The 13,867-nt window shown below is 33.9% G+C and overlaps 1 protein-coding gene across 3 annotated transcripts; it reads right to left on the bottom strand.

The window, feature by feature from the left end:
* Window positions 1-48: 48 nt before the first annotated feature.
* LOC118040138 (uncharacterized) lies at window positions 49-8,073 on the bottom strand. Of its 3 annotated transcripts, none has more exons than XR_012169716.1 (10): window positions 6,745-8,073; window positions 5,278-5,407; window positions 4,706-5,193; window positions 3,857-3,937; window positions 3,631-3,735; window positions 2,465-2,578; window positions 2,306-2,389; window positions 2,081-2,152; window positions 502-1,069; window positions 49-356 (listed from the first exon to the last, which is right to left on the bottom strand). XR_012169716.1 is itself a non-coding variant. In XM_035047007.2 (9 exons), exons 1-9 carry the CDS (start codon window positions 7,063-7,065, stop codon window positions 800-802), a joined length of 1,665 nt encoding a protein of 554 aa, XP_034902898.1. In that variant the 5' UTR covers window positions 7,066-8,073; the 3' UTR covers window positions 428-799. The 3 variants fall into 3 exon arrangements, 1 of the variants encoding a protein (XP_034902898.1); XR_012169718.1 differs by having other exon boundaries at window positions 512-1,069; XM_035047007.2 differs by lacking the exon at window positions 49-356 and having other exon boundaries at window positions 428-1,069.
* Window positions 8,074-13,867: the final 5,794 nt, after the last annotated feature.

Genomic DNA, 13,867 nt, shown 5'->3' with positions numbered 1-13,867 from the left:
ACAAGGGAATGAGAAATCCAAGGAGGAAATCATGAACAGCTCATAAAATTTCGAGTTCCAAATGAGTTTTCTGTTTCTGAAGCTAAAAGTGCACACAAGCTTAAAAAAGATGGCTGTTGAATAATAAATGAGTGAAAAGAATTTTGTTGATTAACGTGGAATGAGGGCTAAGACTTCGGAGACTATTCTCACTCCTTAAAGAAACAGGCGACGATCCCCTTCAATCAAGACTTTTCTACTCTTCCAATTGTCTTTTCCGTCCTTCCAATTTATCGACCATACCCTAAAACCATTTTGCCTGGCCAAGGTCTTGAAATGCACGCTCCTGTGAATTGACTTTCCAAGACCACCCGCCACTGCATATATAGTAATTATATAAGAACAAAAATACATTGCATAAGTTGTAATTCTTACCAAGCGGCAAGTATAGAGAACCCAAGTAAATGAGATATTTATTGAAAAGAAAAAAAAATATGTACAAAAGATTGAAAGTCATTTCACCAAGGCTAACATTATGTGCTGCTTGTGTAAAATGTATATTAATTTTTTTCTTCCTTGGGGGTGGGGTATTCAGACATTGAATGAAGAGTCAAATGATGCAAGGAGGGTAACTGCCAGTTACAAGGTTGAAAATTGCTCCAAAACTCAGGCAAAACCCATGTCTTTTTTTGTTTTCTGGATTCTCAAATCACCAAATCACATTCCTTAACTTGAAACAGGTGATCTTGATCCAAACCAATCACCCCACAACAACGGCAAGAAAATGCAGTTCCATTTTTTGCTTGTGATGGGAATTTATTCAAGTTGATGTCCTTCGCCATTGCTTCTTCCCTTTCTTTTGAGGCAGCTTAAAAGGACTCCAACTCTTTCTACGTTTGGAGGTCTCACAAAAAAGGCCAGATGCCAGGGCCTGCTGAAGCCACAGCTCGAATTCTTCTTCATCCTCATCCATCATTTCAGCATCCAAGTCCCATGGATATCTGCTCGAGTTGGACCGTTGAGTCTTCTCCAAGCCAACCATGTTTACATGGAAGCTTGGCCTATGGGTGTTGGGCCGGCATTGCATTCCCTGCAAAGAGTTTTTATGATTTAAAATACTGGAAAGTGACTAATATCTGCTTATAATTGAATCAGTCAATATTCAAGTCATAGGCACCAATGATGCAAGACTGTCATGAGGAATTGAAAGATCCAGTCATCTGTCAATTTCCATTAATGATGGTTGGAAATAATGAAGTGAACCTCAAGTCAAAGTCAACAGTGAGAAAAATGGCTTGAAATATGCCAACATGGAAAGGCACTTTTTGCTGGAACATAGGATCCTCTCGTCTGACAATCTCCCAAGTGTGAATCTAACAAAGTGGAAAGAGCAGCAAGTGGCCTGTTTTTTTTGCTACCTTGATAGCTTTCCTTTTATTTTTCAGAAAGCAAATCAGATAAAATTAGGTATCTCAAAATCCATTAACATGGGATTTAGATTCAACAACTTGTTTTTATCAAGGGTATTTGATTCAGCCTTGGATTTACAAAAGGGCAATTTGTATTTTCAGTAAATTTTATATAAAGAGAAATACTTTATAGCTATTTAAGAAATATGAAAATTTCTAATTAAGAAGATTTGGATTTTTTTTCCTAGTCAAAATAAGAACATTGTATTTATTATTTAGGAGTCCATGTCTATGATTAGTAATATGCTTGTATTCTTTCAATTTCAGCATAATAAATATTATGAATATAGGGCAGACCTTTGATTAACTTGTTGAGTAAGTGGTGCTTTCATTAAGGAGTGATCCTTTAAATCCTACGAACAATAGTTGAGTTTTTTTTTATACTGCTTTCTTTTAGATAACTAATTCTAGAACCATAACCCTAAAACAACCATCAACAACTTCCACTGAACTGTCTTGCATCCCAATTAATGTCTCAAAAAACCCTAAGTTCAGCAAGGCAAATGAGCTTGGAGTTGTAAATTTCACAGATCATGAAATTGTAATACTTCTTTTTTCCTTCACAACAGTTACAATGGCATATCTAAAAAAAGAAAACAAAATCAGCAAACACATGAAAAAGAGCTACAGACCTGACAAATGGCCCATTCTGACACATCAAAGATTTTGCTCTCAGCACAAACAAATGCACGCGGAATCTCCATCTAAAAGAAAGGAAATTGAACTGCTTAGCATAATGAACAGTTGACAAGATTAAAGATCATTAAAACAACAATCACAATATAACCTCAAATGAATCTGTGGAATTATCAGACATATTTACTGCAACCTAGACAAAACAACACAAGGGAATGTACCTTTTGAGGCCTATCGAAGACCAATGTGCCTTTATATTCAACCCATCCATCTCCATCTTTGGCTTGATGATATTGGCAGCAATCCTGAAGCAAAAATTACTTATTATATATAATTTTAGATGAAAAATAGAATTGGAGAGAGAGAATCGGAAGACTGACCTGACACCATCTTGCCTTGGCCTTGGTCCTATTAGTGCACACCCATATATGTGAAATGCCACATTTGGTGCATTGTATCCGCCTGGATTCCTCGGAGCAGTAATCAGGATTATCCTGCTTATAACAGTAATAGGCTTAGAAATTGTAGTAATTGATAGTATTCCTTATTATCAGTGATTTAACTCAGAACCATGTGAATTAGTTCAAAATTCAGCATGCAACTTCACATATCTGCCATACATATCGTATAGACTTGGACTTGGTAGGCAGGTTCCCAAGATTAAAGAAACCTCTTGCTACTTTGACCAACCTTACAATGCCTTGCCATTTTACAACTAATGAATACTCATGAGCCTAAAGTTAAAAATACCAAGTGAACATAAAATCCCCCAGTAAATATATTTTTGTGTTTGCAAAGGGTTGCCCCAATTTATGCTCTCCCAAACAAAAAATACCTTATCATTATCCTGTTCTGGTTCCATCAAAGTGTGGTTCAGAGGGTTGGATAAACTGACATTCAACATTTTAAAAGAAGTGATTGCTCTCAGGAAGCAATAGCAGCAAGTTAAAGAAAAGCCATTGCACCCAAGACAGTATTCACAACTCATTGCACAAGACAAAGATGCATCAATTAAATGTTAGTTTGATAACAAGATTCCACATGGGGAACAGTCTTAGGTTATGTTTGGTATGATTTTAACAAATTGATTTAAGTTGTTTTCTTTTTAGCTTTTGACTCAAAGAAAATTCATATGTTTGGTTAGAAACAACTTTTAACTTAATCAAAAGTTTGTTACAAAATAGACTCAAAAGTTTTCTTTAGACAAAAGTTGAAATTTTTAACTTGTGGATTTTAACTTGCACTATTCTCCTTTCAGAAAGATAACTTGAGTCATTTTTACCAAACATATTTCTAACTTAAAGTCATTTGAACTCATTTTTATCATGTAAGTTATTTATAAGAATATAACTTTTGAATTATGACTCAATGTCACAAATCATAATTAAAAATCAAGCCAAACAGAATCTTAGCCTCCTCCACATATGGTTGTTTTATTCTCTTTTTTTTCATGAGTTTCACACAAATAACAATTAAAAAAATAGAATTCCAAATACTGACCATGAGGCAGAAAAACATAATGACAAGCAACACCCGCATTAATTACCTGACATGAAGTACCGTGGGACTTCTGACATACGCTCCTAGTCTTAGATTCTTCCCTTCTCAGTTGCTCATCATAGTCTCTCTTCTTCACAGAATCTGACAGAACCTGTACGTTTGTATCATTTTGGTCAGCAAAAAGACATGAACCAACACATTCTAAGCTTTGTAAGTTTCATCTCTCATTACTTACTGTAAGTGAGAGAAAGACTTTCAGTGTGGATGCTTACCTCATAAGCACATTGAAGTTTCTTAAATGATTCACTTGCTAAAGGGCTTCCCATATTTTTATCAGGATGGACACGCATGGCCTGCATATTTAACAGTATAAAAAGGAAATCAGTAAGCCTACTCCCCATTCCCCACTGACCCCAGCATTTATTAGTTTTTTTTTTTTTTTTCCGTGGCAAGGATAATCGATTTATACATCAAGAACAACTTGACACCACTCCATGACTTGTAGGATCAGGGCGGAACTAGGATTTTAGAAATAGGAGGGCCAGCATGAGAATGCTATAAGAGGAACTTGAAAAGGAATGAACTATTTAATTTTTTAGGTAGGGGGGTTTGGGTGTGTGTGTGTGTGTGTTTGGGGAGGGGGGGGGGGGTTGCAAATGCGGTACTAGCAACTCATCTTGCTTACATATCACAACAATGACATTTTGACCAGCTATGGACACATCTATGGAAAATCAACAAGCAGGTTTCTTGGGAAATCAAAGGACAGATGCCTGTGGCGGATTCATGCATTGCCCCAAACATTGTTCTCTTTCATGTACCCTAACCAGGCCTTTTAATTGCCAGGCTGAATGTAAGGATTTGTGTGTTACATTCCAAGGGTCCTATTGTAGCAAATATTCTGGTACTAGGGTTTTTTTTTTTTGTTTAATGTGACCATTTTGGATACTTGGTGAACCATTGTGATATCTCATTTAGTTGCACAAAACAATCTATAAGAAGATGCTAAACTATTGAGTAATGGCCCAGTAGGATCAATTTATCTATACACTTTGGCCTCTCAGAAGTGAGAAAACTAAAATGGTTACTGGTGTTAATTTTAGAAGAAAAGAGGCACTTACCTTTTTATGGTATTCCTTTTTCAAAATAGCAACATCAATTCGCTTGTGGCGAGAAAATCCCAATGCTTCATAATGATCCACACTATCTAATATTCTTTTCATCTCATTGGTTGAGCTTGTTTCTTCTACAACTACTTTTCTAGTGGAAGACTCTCTTTGGTTATTCACAACAGATGAGCTAGCAGGTGGGCTAGATGATTTGCATGGTTGCACCTTTTCAGATTCATCAACAGGAATCGAGAATTCACACTCCACAGAGAACTCATCTTCCAGAACTGTTTCAGATTCCTTATGCTCTTCAAATTGGGTGCTTTCACTAACATTATCACACCATTGAAGTAGAAAGTTTAATACATCATTGGAGAAAAAGGTGAGGTTTATTGATAGGAAAACACCATGCCATCCAACTCGAACTTTCACACAATAAATAGCATATATAGTCGCCATTAAAACCACTAGCCGTGCATGATTTAGAGAGAACAAATAGCCTGCATTTACATAATGAAGCGAATTAAATTTCCCAAAGTTGGGGGGGGGGGGAATCATCTACTTGCACTAGGAGCTCAACTTACCTCCAACTATAAATAATGTTCCAGTTATCCAAAAGTTAGCATACATCCATAAAATTAAAATAGCAAATAGCCCTACAATAAAAAGTCCAGGAGTGTAGCCCAAATACTGAACAGCAGCTCCTGCAGCTCCCTGAAATATTGAACCCACTGTCAGTGGCATTCTAATGAAATTTCCTTTTTTTAGAAAATTCACTTGAATCACAATCCCCAACAAAGCCAATGTATCTAAAGGCCTTGTTGGTTTATAGAAAACCCATCACCTCCAACCACCTTTTTAGTGATATTTTTGTTATAAACTACACTAAGTTTCAGATCCACGATTATTAATGAACTAAAATGCTTAATGTCAAAAATTGCAAATGCATGGAAGCAATCAAAAGCTGAAAGCAGTCCAGTAATAAAGTTGCAGACATAAAATACACGATTGCATCTTTAAAATCTATCATCATCCCTCCCCCCCTGGCCAGAAAAATAAATAAAATAAAACGAATAGTGGGCTAATTTAGAACTAAACGTGGGAGCAGCTGAAAGCAGACAAATGAGAAGGTTGCGAGCATAAACACATCACCACAGCATTAAGCTCTATCATTTTCTCCCCCAAGAGAACAAATGAATTGGAGGCTAATTTAGAACTAAATGAGATCAGGAGCTTCAGGCACTAAACCTACAAACATAAGCTTCAAATACCTCTTCAGTTTGGATAATAATTACTCTATATTTGTTGAATTTAAAGTCTTAAGGATTTTGCACTTCCTGAAAGGAGGTAAGAGTTCTTCTAGTCTAGGTTTACCTGTAACTAAAATTTTAGATTTATTGCTAGTCAATCCCAGTTACATGCACAAACACCCCTCTGAGACTTTAGTTCTATTAAGTTCTTATTTTATTTAACCAGGTATTGAGATCTGAGCTTACACTGGAAACTTTTCTTCTATAATCTCTCTCTTAATCTGGTGAATTTCAGTCAGTAAGAGAGTTGTGGGATACTGCATCACTAGAGTTGCATGCCAAGTTGGTGATTGGGCTATGTAGGATTCATGGTCAGGTTCCAAGCCTTTCAGGATCCAATTCATTAATTTTTTAATTTGGTCTCATGAAAAACCCACAAGAGCTTATACCACATTTGTTGACAAACTAGTTTCGAGATTGGTATCATCAGGGCAGATAGCCAATAACCTTGCATTGTACAAAAACATAAATTAAACTCCACATTGTTATCACTGATTTTAATCACCCTCCACCTGATATTCAGATGCTAATTATTAGACTGTCTAAGATTACTGACATCTTGAATATGCCACAATATAAATTTGAATACTATCATACAACTCAAACATTGATAAATCGGGAAATGCATATTCAAATGATTGGATTACTAAATAAAAAAAAAAATGATAACGACATGATCAGAATAAGAATCAGGTGCAAACAAAAACAGAAAGTTAAAAAGGCTAAAATAAGAGAACATACCATACAGAGTAGTACATAAAGCAAGCAAGACATTGAAGTGAGACTAAGGAAGCAACTCCACATTATAAGAAGCAAAGCTGCCGAACCCAGTTTGATAACAGAATTAAAACCCCTCGTAGCGCAATCTTTCCAATAAATCAACATAAAACGCATCAACCTCCCAAATCTTGCACATCCACTGCACACCATAGGCCAATGCCTCTCTATAACCACTCCGATCTTGTCCCTCAAACACCCCACTGCAGTTTTCACCCGTGAATAAACATGTTTCTGCGTTTGCAACCATTTCCACCCTTGCTTAACCAGCCCAATATCCTCCATTATCAAATTTCTAACTATATAACTAACTCCACAAACACATAAATAAACACAACCCACAACTTAAATAAGCATCTAGATCTTCATATACTACAATCTATTCATATCTCCATAGATGTTACCCCAACATCCTCTATCTCTCACAAAATGTGAAGCTAAAACATGAATGCTATCCATAGTGAGAGAGGCTTGATCTACCAAAACTACCATAAAGCAACCTTGATTGGAGAGATTTCACAGGTTTCTCGAGGTTGCAAAGAGAAACAAGTGAAGTGAAGGTTCCTATTCTAGTAGTGGGAGATGAAAAAGGAGAAAGACACTTATGAAAAAAACAGTAAAATCCATCAAGTTCAACACTAAATTTTGCTTCACATGTACGTTTTCAAAAAAGCAAGATCAACCCAAATTATTCTCCTTTTTTATTTTTGACATTAATGTCTTTATCAGTGACCTCTCTCTCAAGACAGAACACAAGGCCAAAAAAGGGAAAAAAAAAAAAAAAAAAGACCCAAAAGAGAAAGAAGTCAGGAACTAACAGTAACTGTATTAGGGTGTCATATAAACACCATTTAGATCCCAAAAACTCAGAAAATAAAAAGAAAGATTCAAACTTTAACCAGAAGAAGAAGAAACAACAACTGGGCAAAGTTGGGTTTGGTGGGGTTCACATGATAGAGGGCTAAAACTGAACAAAAGACCACAAAACTGGGATTATTGCAAAAGAAATACTAGAATAGGTTTCTTTAAAAGAGAGAGATTCGGAAGAGAAGATAATGATCGTTTGGCTTTGGTGGTGAAGAAAGACAACAGAAACCCTAACTTTTTTTTCTTTTTTACCAAGTGCAGAGAGAGCTCGTGAAAAAGAGACAATGAGTTTCAAAAAGTTGCAAAAAGTGAGTTTTTTTATTAAAGTGGAGAAAGAAAAGAGGAGATATTGAGATTGCAGAAGCGAATGTGAGAGAGACAGAGAGAGAATTTACTTTTGGCATTGTGTTGGGTTTAGGATAGAAGAATTGGATGAGTGTTGCTTAGCATAATAATGATTCAGTGGGACCAACTTTGAGTTTTTTTTTTTTTTTTTTTTTTTTTTTTTTTTTTTTTTATGGTTAATGGATAGTTTTTATAGAATGCATCCGTTTACAGGATAGTTGTTGTAGTTAACAACTAACAACGAGAGCTCGATTTAGACCAAATAGGGTTTGATGGGTTTTCGGCAATTGAGCTCTAGGGCTTGTAATATTTGTCAGCTTGCTTTCATTCAGCCCATGACTCTTGTATATATACTAGCGATCTAACTCGAGCTTTTTTCCGGTTAAAAATATTTTTTTTGAGAAAAATAATAGATAGGTAGGCTGCTTTGATGTATTTTTTATATAAAAAAAATTTAAAAATGTAAATTAAAAAGCTCATGTAATATCTAATTAAATAATTCGATAACCATCTATATAAATAAACAAAAAAAGTTATTAATAATAACCAAAAGAGAAATAAAAAAATAAAAAAATAAATATAAATCAAAATATTTAATTACACAAAACAAGATATTCTCCTAGGTTCACTGAAATTATTTATTTAAATCAATAAAAGATAGATTCAAATCATAAAAAACTTGTGACTTCAAAGATAAACACAAATAAAAGTGGACTGAATATACACACATCTTAAAAAATATTACGTAAGGTTGGATACATAAGAAAAATTATTTTAAAAATAATATATTTATTTTGAAAACTAAAGTTTATTTTTATAAAAAAAAAAAATTATAGATGAATTAGAATAATATTTTTAAAAATAAAATGAAAAAAGTATATTATAAAAAGACATGCAAAACCCGTGACATAGTTCATCAGACTATAATAAACTCATAGAAAAGAAATTGAAGAAAATCACAAAACTAATATTAAAAAAAAAACTAATGCAAAATGATAAGATCACACAAAGCTAAATTCCTAACAAATCAAATGTCGAAAGATGAAATCAGAAAAAAAAAAATAATCAATCACACAAAAGGACCTAAAAATAAGAGTGAAAGTAAAGAAAATTAATTAGAAGGCAAATAAAATTTTTTAATTGGAGAGTTAAGTTAAATTGGAAAATAGCTTTAACAAAAGAAAAAACAAATCAAAAGAATAAGGGTTAAATATGAAAAAATAAAACAACATAAAATGTAATTGAATGATGAAATTGAAAGCCAAAAAAACTTCTACAAAAGGGCCACAAAACAAAAATAAGAATCAAAAGAATAAGAATAAAAATGAAAACAAATTTATGAGAAATTGTATTTGAAGGAATAAATTGAAAAAAAAACTTCTACAAAAGGAATAAGAGCAAAATAATAAATTAAAAAAATAAGGAATGAAATAAAAAAAAAACAAAAAAAAGAACAATCATGCACTTTACCTAGCATAAGAGAGAAAAGAAGGGGAAAAAAACCACCTTCAGTGACAATCTGATCATCATACGACGTCACACACCATACCATGTGGAAGAGAACATGATGATGTATCGAAAAAGATTGCAAAAAGTCAAGTTTGATCACGAGGTGGCATCACGTGCGTCACCTAAATGACGTAGGCACCACCCACTAGCACGTGCTCAACATATGCTATCAACATTTTTTATTTAAAAATTAAAAAGACAACATGAAAATACCAAAACCCCACATGACCCTAGTAATTACCCTATAAACCAGTGTGAAAATACAAAAAACCCCGAAATGCAAACTTTTTTTTTTTCTTTTCCAAGGCAAAAAATGTACATGAATAGTATTTTTATTTTTAAGAGTGTCAAAATACCAAATATACCCTTGTCCAACAGCCTAATAATTTTTTTTATTTTGAGGGTAAAGAAGTATTTTTATTGTTTAAGAGTGTCAAAAAAAGCTCTTGGTCAACAACTTTAAGTTTTGTTGACTCGAAAGATAAAATAATATTTTTACTATGCAAAAAAAATAAAATAGAAAAAGACCTAGACAACCTAAATAGTTTTTTAATGGCAAATAAGCTAGTTGAAAAGACCAAAGCACTCCCACTTCCAATTTAGGAGAAAAATCAAGAGATGGTTATTCTTATAAATGTTTTAAAATTTTTTTTTCCCCCTTGAAAATTGAAGGTTTCCATTTTGTTAAGAAAATTCTTTGAAAAAGAGATTAACTCAAAGAAAAATTACAATTTTGACCTTTTATAAAGCGGTCATTTCAAAGATCAAGTCATTTTAGAGAGTAACAAACTCGAGTAAAATTTTGGAATATTTTACCTTTTAGAGAGATAATCTCAAAGATTTAGTCATTTTAGAAAGTTGACAAGCTCTAAGATTTTATCATTTTATAGAGTGACAGGCTTAAAGATAGAATAATATGTGTTTAGGTGACCTGTCCCATGGTGTAAAAGATATGATCTTTGATCTATTTCCTATAAATGGTTTATGTCCTATAAGAAAATATAATTTTGATTAATATATATTCTAGAATTTAAATTATTATCTTTTTTACAAATATCCATTTTTATTATCACACCAAGTTATGATCTTTGTTAGGTCAAATATTTATATGTATATCTATTTTTTTATTTTGCACAATAATGATAACCTTTTTATTTTAATATCTGTCTTTTTGTTTTTAATTAAAAATGTTTATGATATTTAATAACATATCTACTATGCTGGAGCCTTTTTCTCCTACATCATAAATTAGCTTTCAACTACCGAAAACATAATGCAGATCCCCTGGATAGTTATCATTATTAGCAGTTGACAATGAGTTAAAGCAAGTACAATAAATTTGATTGTGATGTTTTCAAATTAGTAAACCTACTTAGATGCTACGTTGGAGGCTTGTCTAATTTTTTTTTCTAATGTAGAGAAATTAAAGATGCATAGATTACCTTGCTAACAAAGTAATTTAATTGTTTAAAAAATTATAAAAAATTCGACATATTCATAAATAATTTTAAAATAAAAGATTAACTATGTTAAAAGATTTTTTTACCTTTTAATACAAGTTCTTAGGCTTTTTTAATGAAAGGAAAAGAATTTAATTTAACTGTTACAATTAATACGCAATAAACGAAGGCAAGTGTAAAGTAATTTTCGTTCTGTTAATTCACTTTGTGGGCAGGTTAACCATCCCGAAGATAAAGAAGGTCAAGTGGAAATGTTTGGCATAAAGAACCAATTGGAAATGGGCAGCTCAGGAAACCTCTTGGAGAAATGGTTAAATATAAAGAGAGCAAATCACAACATAGTCAACTGAGAATAGTTAGCACAGAAGGGCAAATAGAAAGGGTTAGTATACTAAGAGATGAAGAGAATACGAAGGAGATTTTTGTTCTTCTGCATGCTTAGGTATAGCCTTTGACTGATCCGCTGCTGCTAATATGGTTGCAACTTCTCTGGACTCAAGAAGATATAATTGTTAATTAGGTGCACCAATATATCTTCTTGCAGTATTCCAAGTTGATTTGGAGCTCCATTAAATTGTTTTTACGTGTCTAGTTGACTTGATTTTAAATCTCTTACATATTGCTTTGACATTCTTGGATACGCGTTCAGATTGAAATGTTTTGTTCATGCAAACTAATCAAAGAGTCTATCTAGTGGCCTAGTATTCATTCAGGAGCTCCAGAAATCTTGAAAAAGCTGGAGGACCTTGGATCATATCATGTGGCAAGCATTTGATTATTAGATGAACTGTGCAATGAAATGCAGAAATGATATTGAGATGCGTATTCCATTGGAAGGTGATCGAAAAAGCAATTTTTAGCAGCTTACTAAAAAAGAGAAAGGAACGGAAAAGATTTGTTTAAGATTAGATCTTGGGTTTTAACTTGAGATTGAAGCATTGCAAAACTCGCACCATGGAAATAGCACAGTTGGATTTCGTAGGTCATAATTCCAAAAACAAAAACAATACAGTCCATTGTGAATAATTCTAACATGGCTTGATGGCTTGCAATTAATGGAACCCTAATTTGGTTAGCCAGGAAACATGGGGTTTCTTTTGCATAGTGGTCTTTGCCATTCGCAAAGCCTACATCATTAGATAGCAAGGATTATATGATACATGGCCTGAGCAATAGATACTTTAGAGAGCCAAATGGAAAGGCTTAGTATATATAATCACAGGGAAGAAAAATTGACTAAGCATTGTAGCAGTACGTAGTCATAAAATACCTCTAGTTGGAGAAGGTGGTTTATCCTTTACTGTTAGCTTGACTCTCTGTCCAACCATTTCCGGTTGGTTTTATGAGATAGTCATTTTCAATTGGTTTTCTAAACCAATCATTTCCGATGAGAGTTAAATAATTAGTTAATTAATTGGACCTAACAATCTCTTCTATTTTTTCTAGCCAAGGTAGTTGATAGCTTATAATTGGTGCTAGGTGGGTCAAGGTGACTCGTGGCTACAAAAGGTTTTTTTTTTTTTTTTTTTTTTTTTTTTTTTTTTTTATGAAAGTGAAGACTTTTTGATGCTTCAATAAATATTTTTTTAGAGAGAGAAAATATAATAATATTCTGAAAAGAGATGTTTTGAAAATATATATGCTATAGAGAATGAAGATTATGAACATTTGTTTTAAAGGTCTCATGGTGTATTTATAGCTCATGAGTCTTTTTTTTTTTTTTTTATAAAGAGGAGGGTCTGGAGTGTAATTTTACCCCAATAACATTTTAATGAGGGATAAATATCCCTTACATCTATATTAATGTTTGATGGAAATATGGTGGGTTATTGGATGAATTTTATCCATGTAAAAGATGTAGAGAGTTGGAGTCTAAGATGTCAAATGTAGCTAAGCCCATGAAGGCTGAGTTCTTCTTCTAGGTTAGACCCAAAGGAGGTTTGTCATTCCTTTAGATGTGTCCAAGGAAGGATGATAATTCATATAGTTGTGCCAAAGGAGGATCAAGCCTAATTATAGCGGGGTCTGGTGCCAACCCCAGCGTTCCCGAGGCTTGGCAGTGCGATTGCGAGCTAGTGCTAAACCTAGCATGCTCGGGGTATGGCACATTGTGAAGCCCAATCACAACTGGGTTGGCTGGTGCTAGACCTAGCATGAAGAAGATAAAAAGGGTATCACTTGCTATTGCCAAAGGGTTTTCAAAATTTTAACGTATGATACCTAAAGATTTGATGGGCTATTGATGGGTTGACAATATTGTTATTTTATTTGTGTGGGATTGTCTTTCAAAAGTTTAGCCAAAATGAGGGTTATGACTTAAACATCTCTAGGCTCAGCTAAGCGCTGAGCCCAAACATATGTGTTTGGCGAGCTACCAAACCCATCATCTTTGGTCTTAGTCAAAACCTAAGCCTAAATGTGTACGAGTCTAATGAGTTGTTGGACCTCCCATCTCTTAGCTTAGCCAAGCATAGAGCCTAGACATGTATGAGTCTGGCGAGTTGCTAGATTCACTATCTATGGGGCTCAGCCAAGCTTTGTGCTCGAATGTGTATCAATCTAAGGAGTTGTTAGATCCATCATCTATGGGCTCAACAAAATGCTGAGCTCGAACATGTATGGTTCTAACGAGCTTCCATACCCACCATATCCAGGCTTGGATAAACACTAGGCTTAGGTGTATGCATATTTGACAAGTTGCTAGACCTATTATTTGCTCGGTCAAGGGTTGAGCTTATACATGTATGAGTATGGCGAGCTGCCAAACCCACCATCTTCCAGCGTCTATGAGTCTGATAATCTACTAGACCCATCGAAGCTAGACCTATACTCTCTTTAACTCTAAAAGAATCTTAAGCTTCCTAATAGGATTGTGTTGTCATAACTCATATTTGGATTATTCCCCA

This window comes from Populus alba, chromosome 1 (assembly GCF_005239225.2).
Source record: "Populus alba chromosome 1, ASM523922v2, whole genome shotgun sequence".
NCBI classification, from domain to species: domain Eukaryota; kingdom Viridiplantae; phylum Streptophyta; class Magnoliopsida; order Malpighiales; family Salicaceae; genus Populus; species Populus alba.
Note: the sequence above shows the minus strand (reverse complement) of the source record. Positions and strands in the feature narration are given on the sequence as shown.

Coding starts and splice junctions, on each gene's coding strand:
- LOC118040138 (XM_035047007.2), bottom strand. CDS start 7,065: ATGGAGGATATTGGGCTGGTTAAGCAAGGGTGGAAATGGTTGCAAACG. Junction 3,736..3,856: donor AACTTCAATGTGCTTATGAG/GTAAGCATCCAC, acceptor ACAAACGTACAG/GTTCTGTCAGATTCTGTGAA. Junction 2,579..3,630: donor CCCACGGTACTTCATGTCAG/GTAATTAATGCG, acceptor TGTTATAAGCAG/GATAATCCTGATTACTGCTC.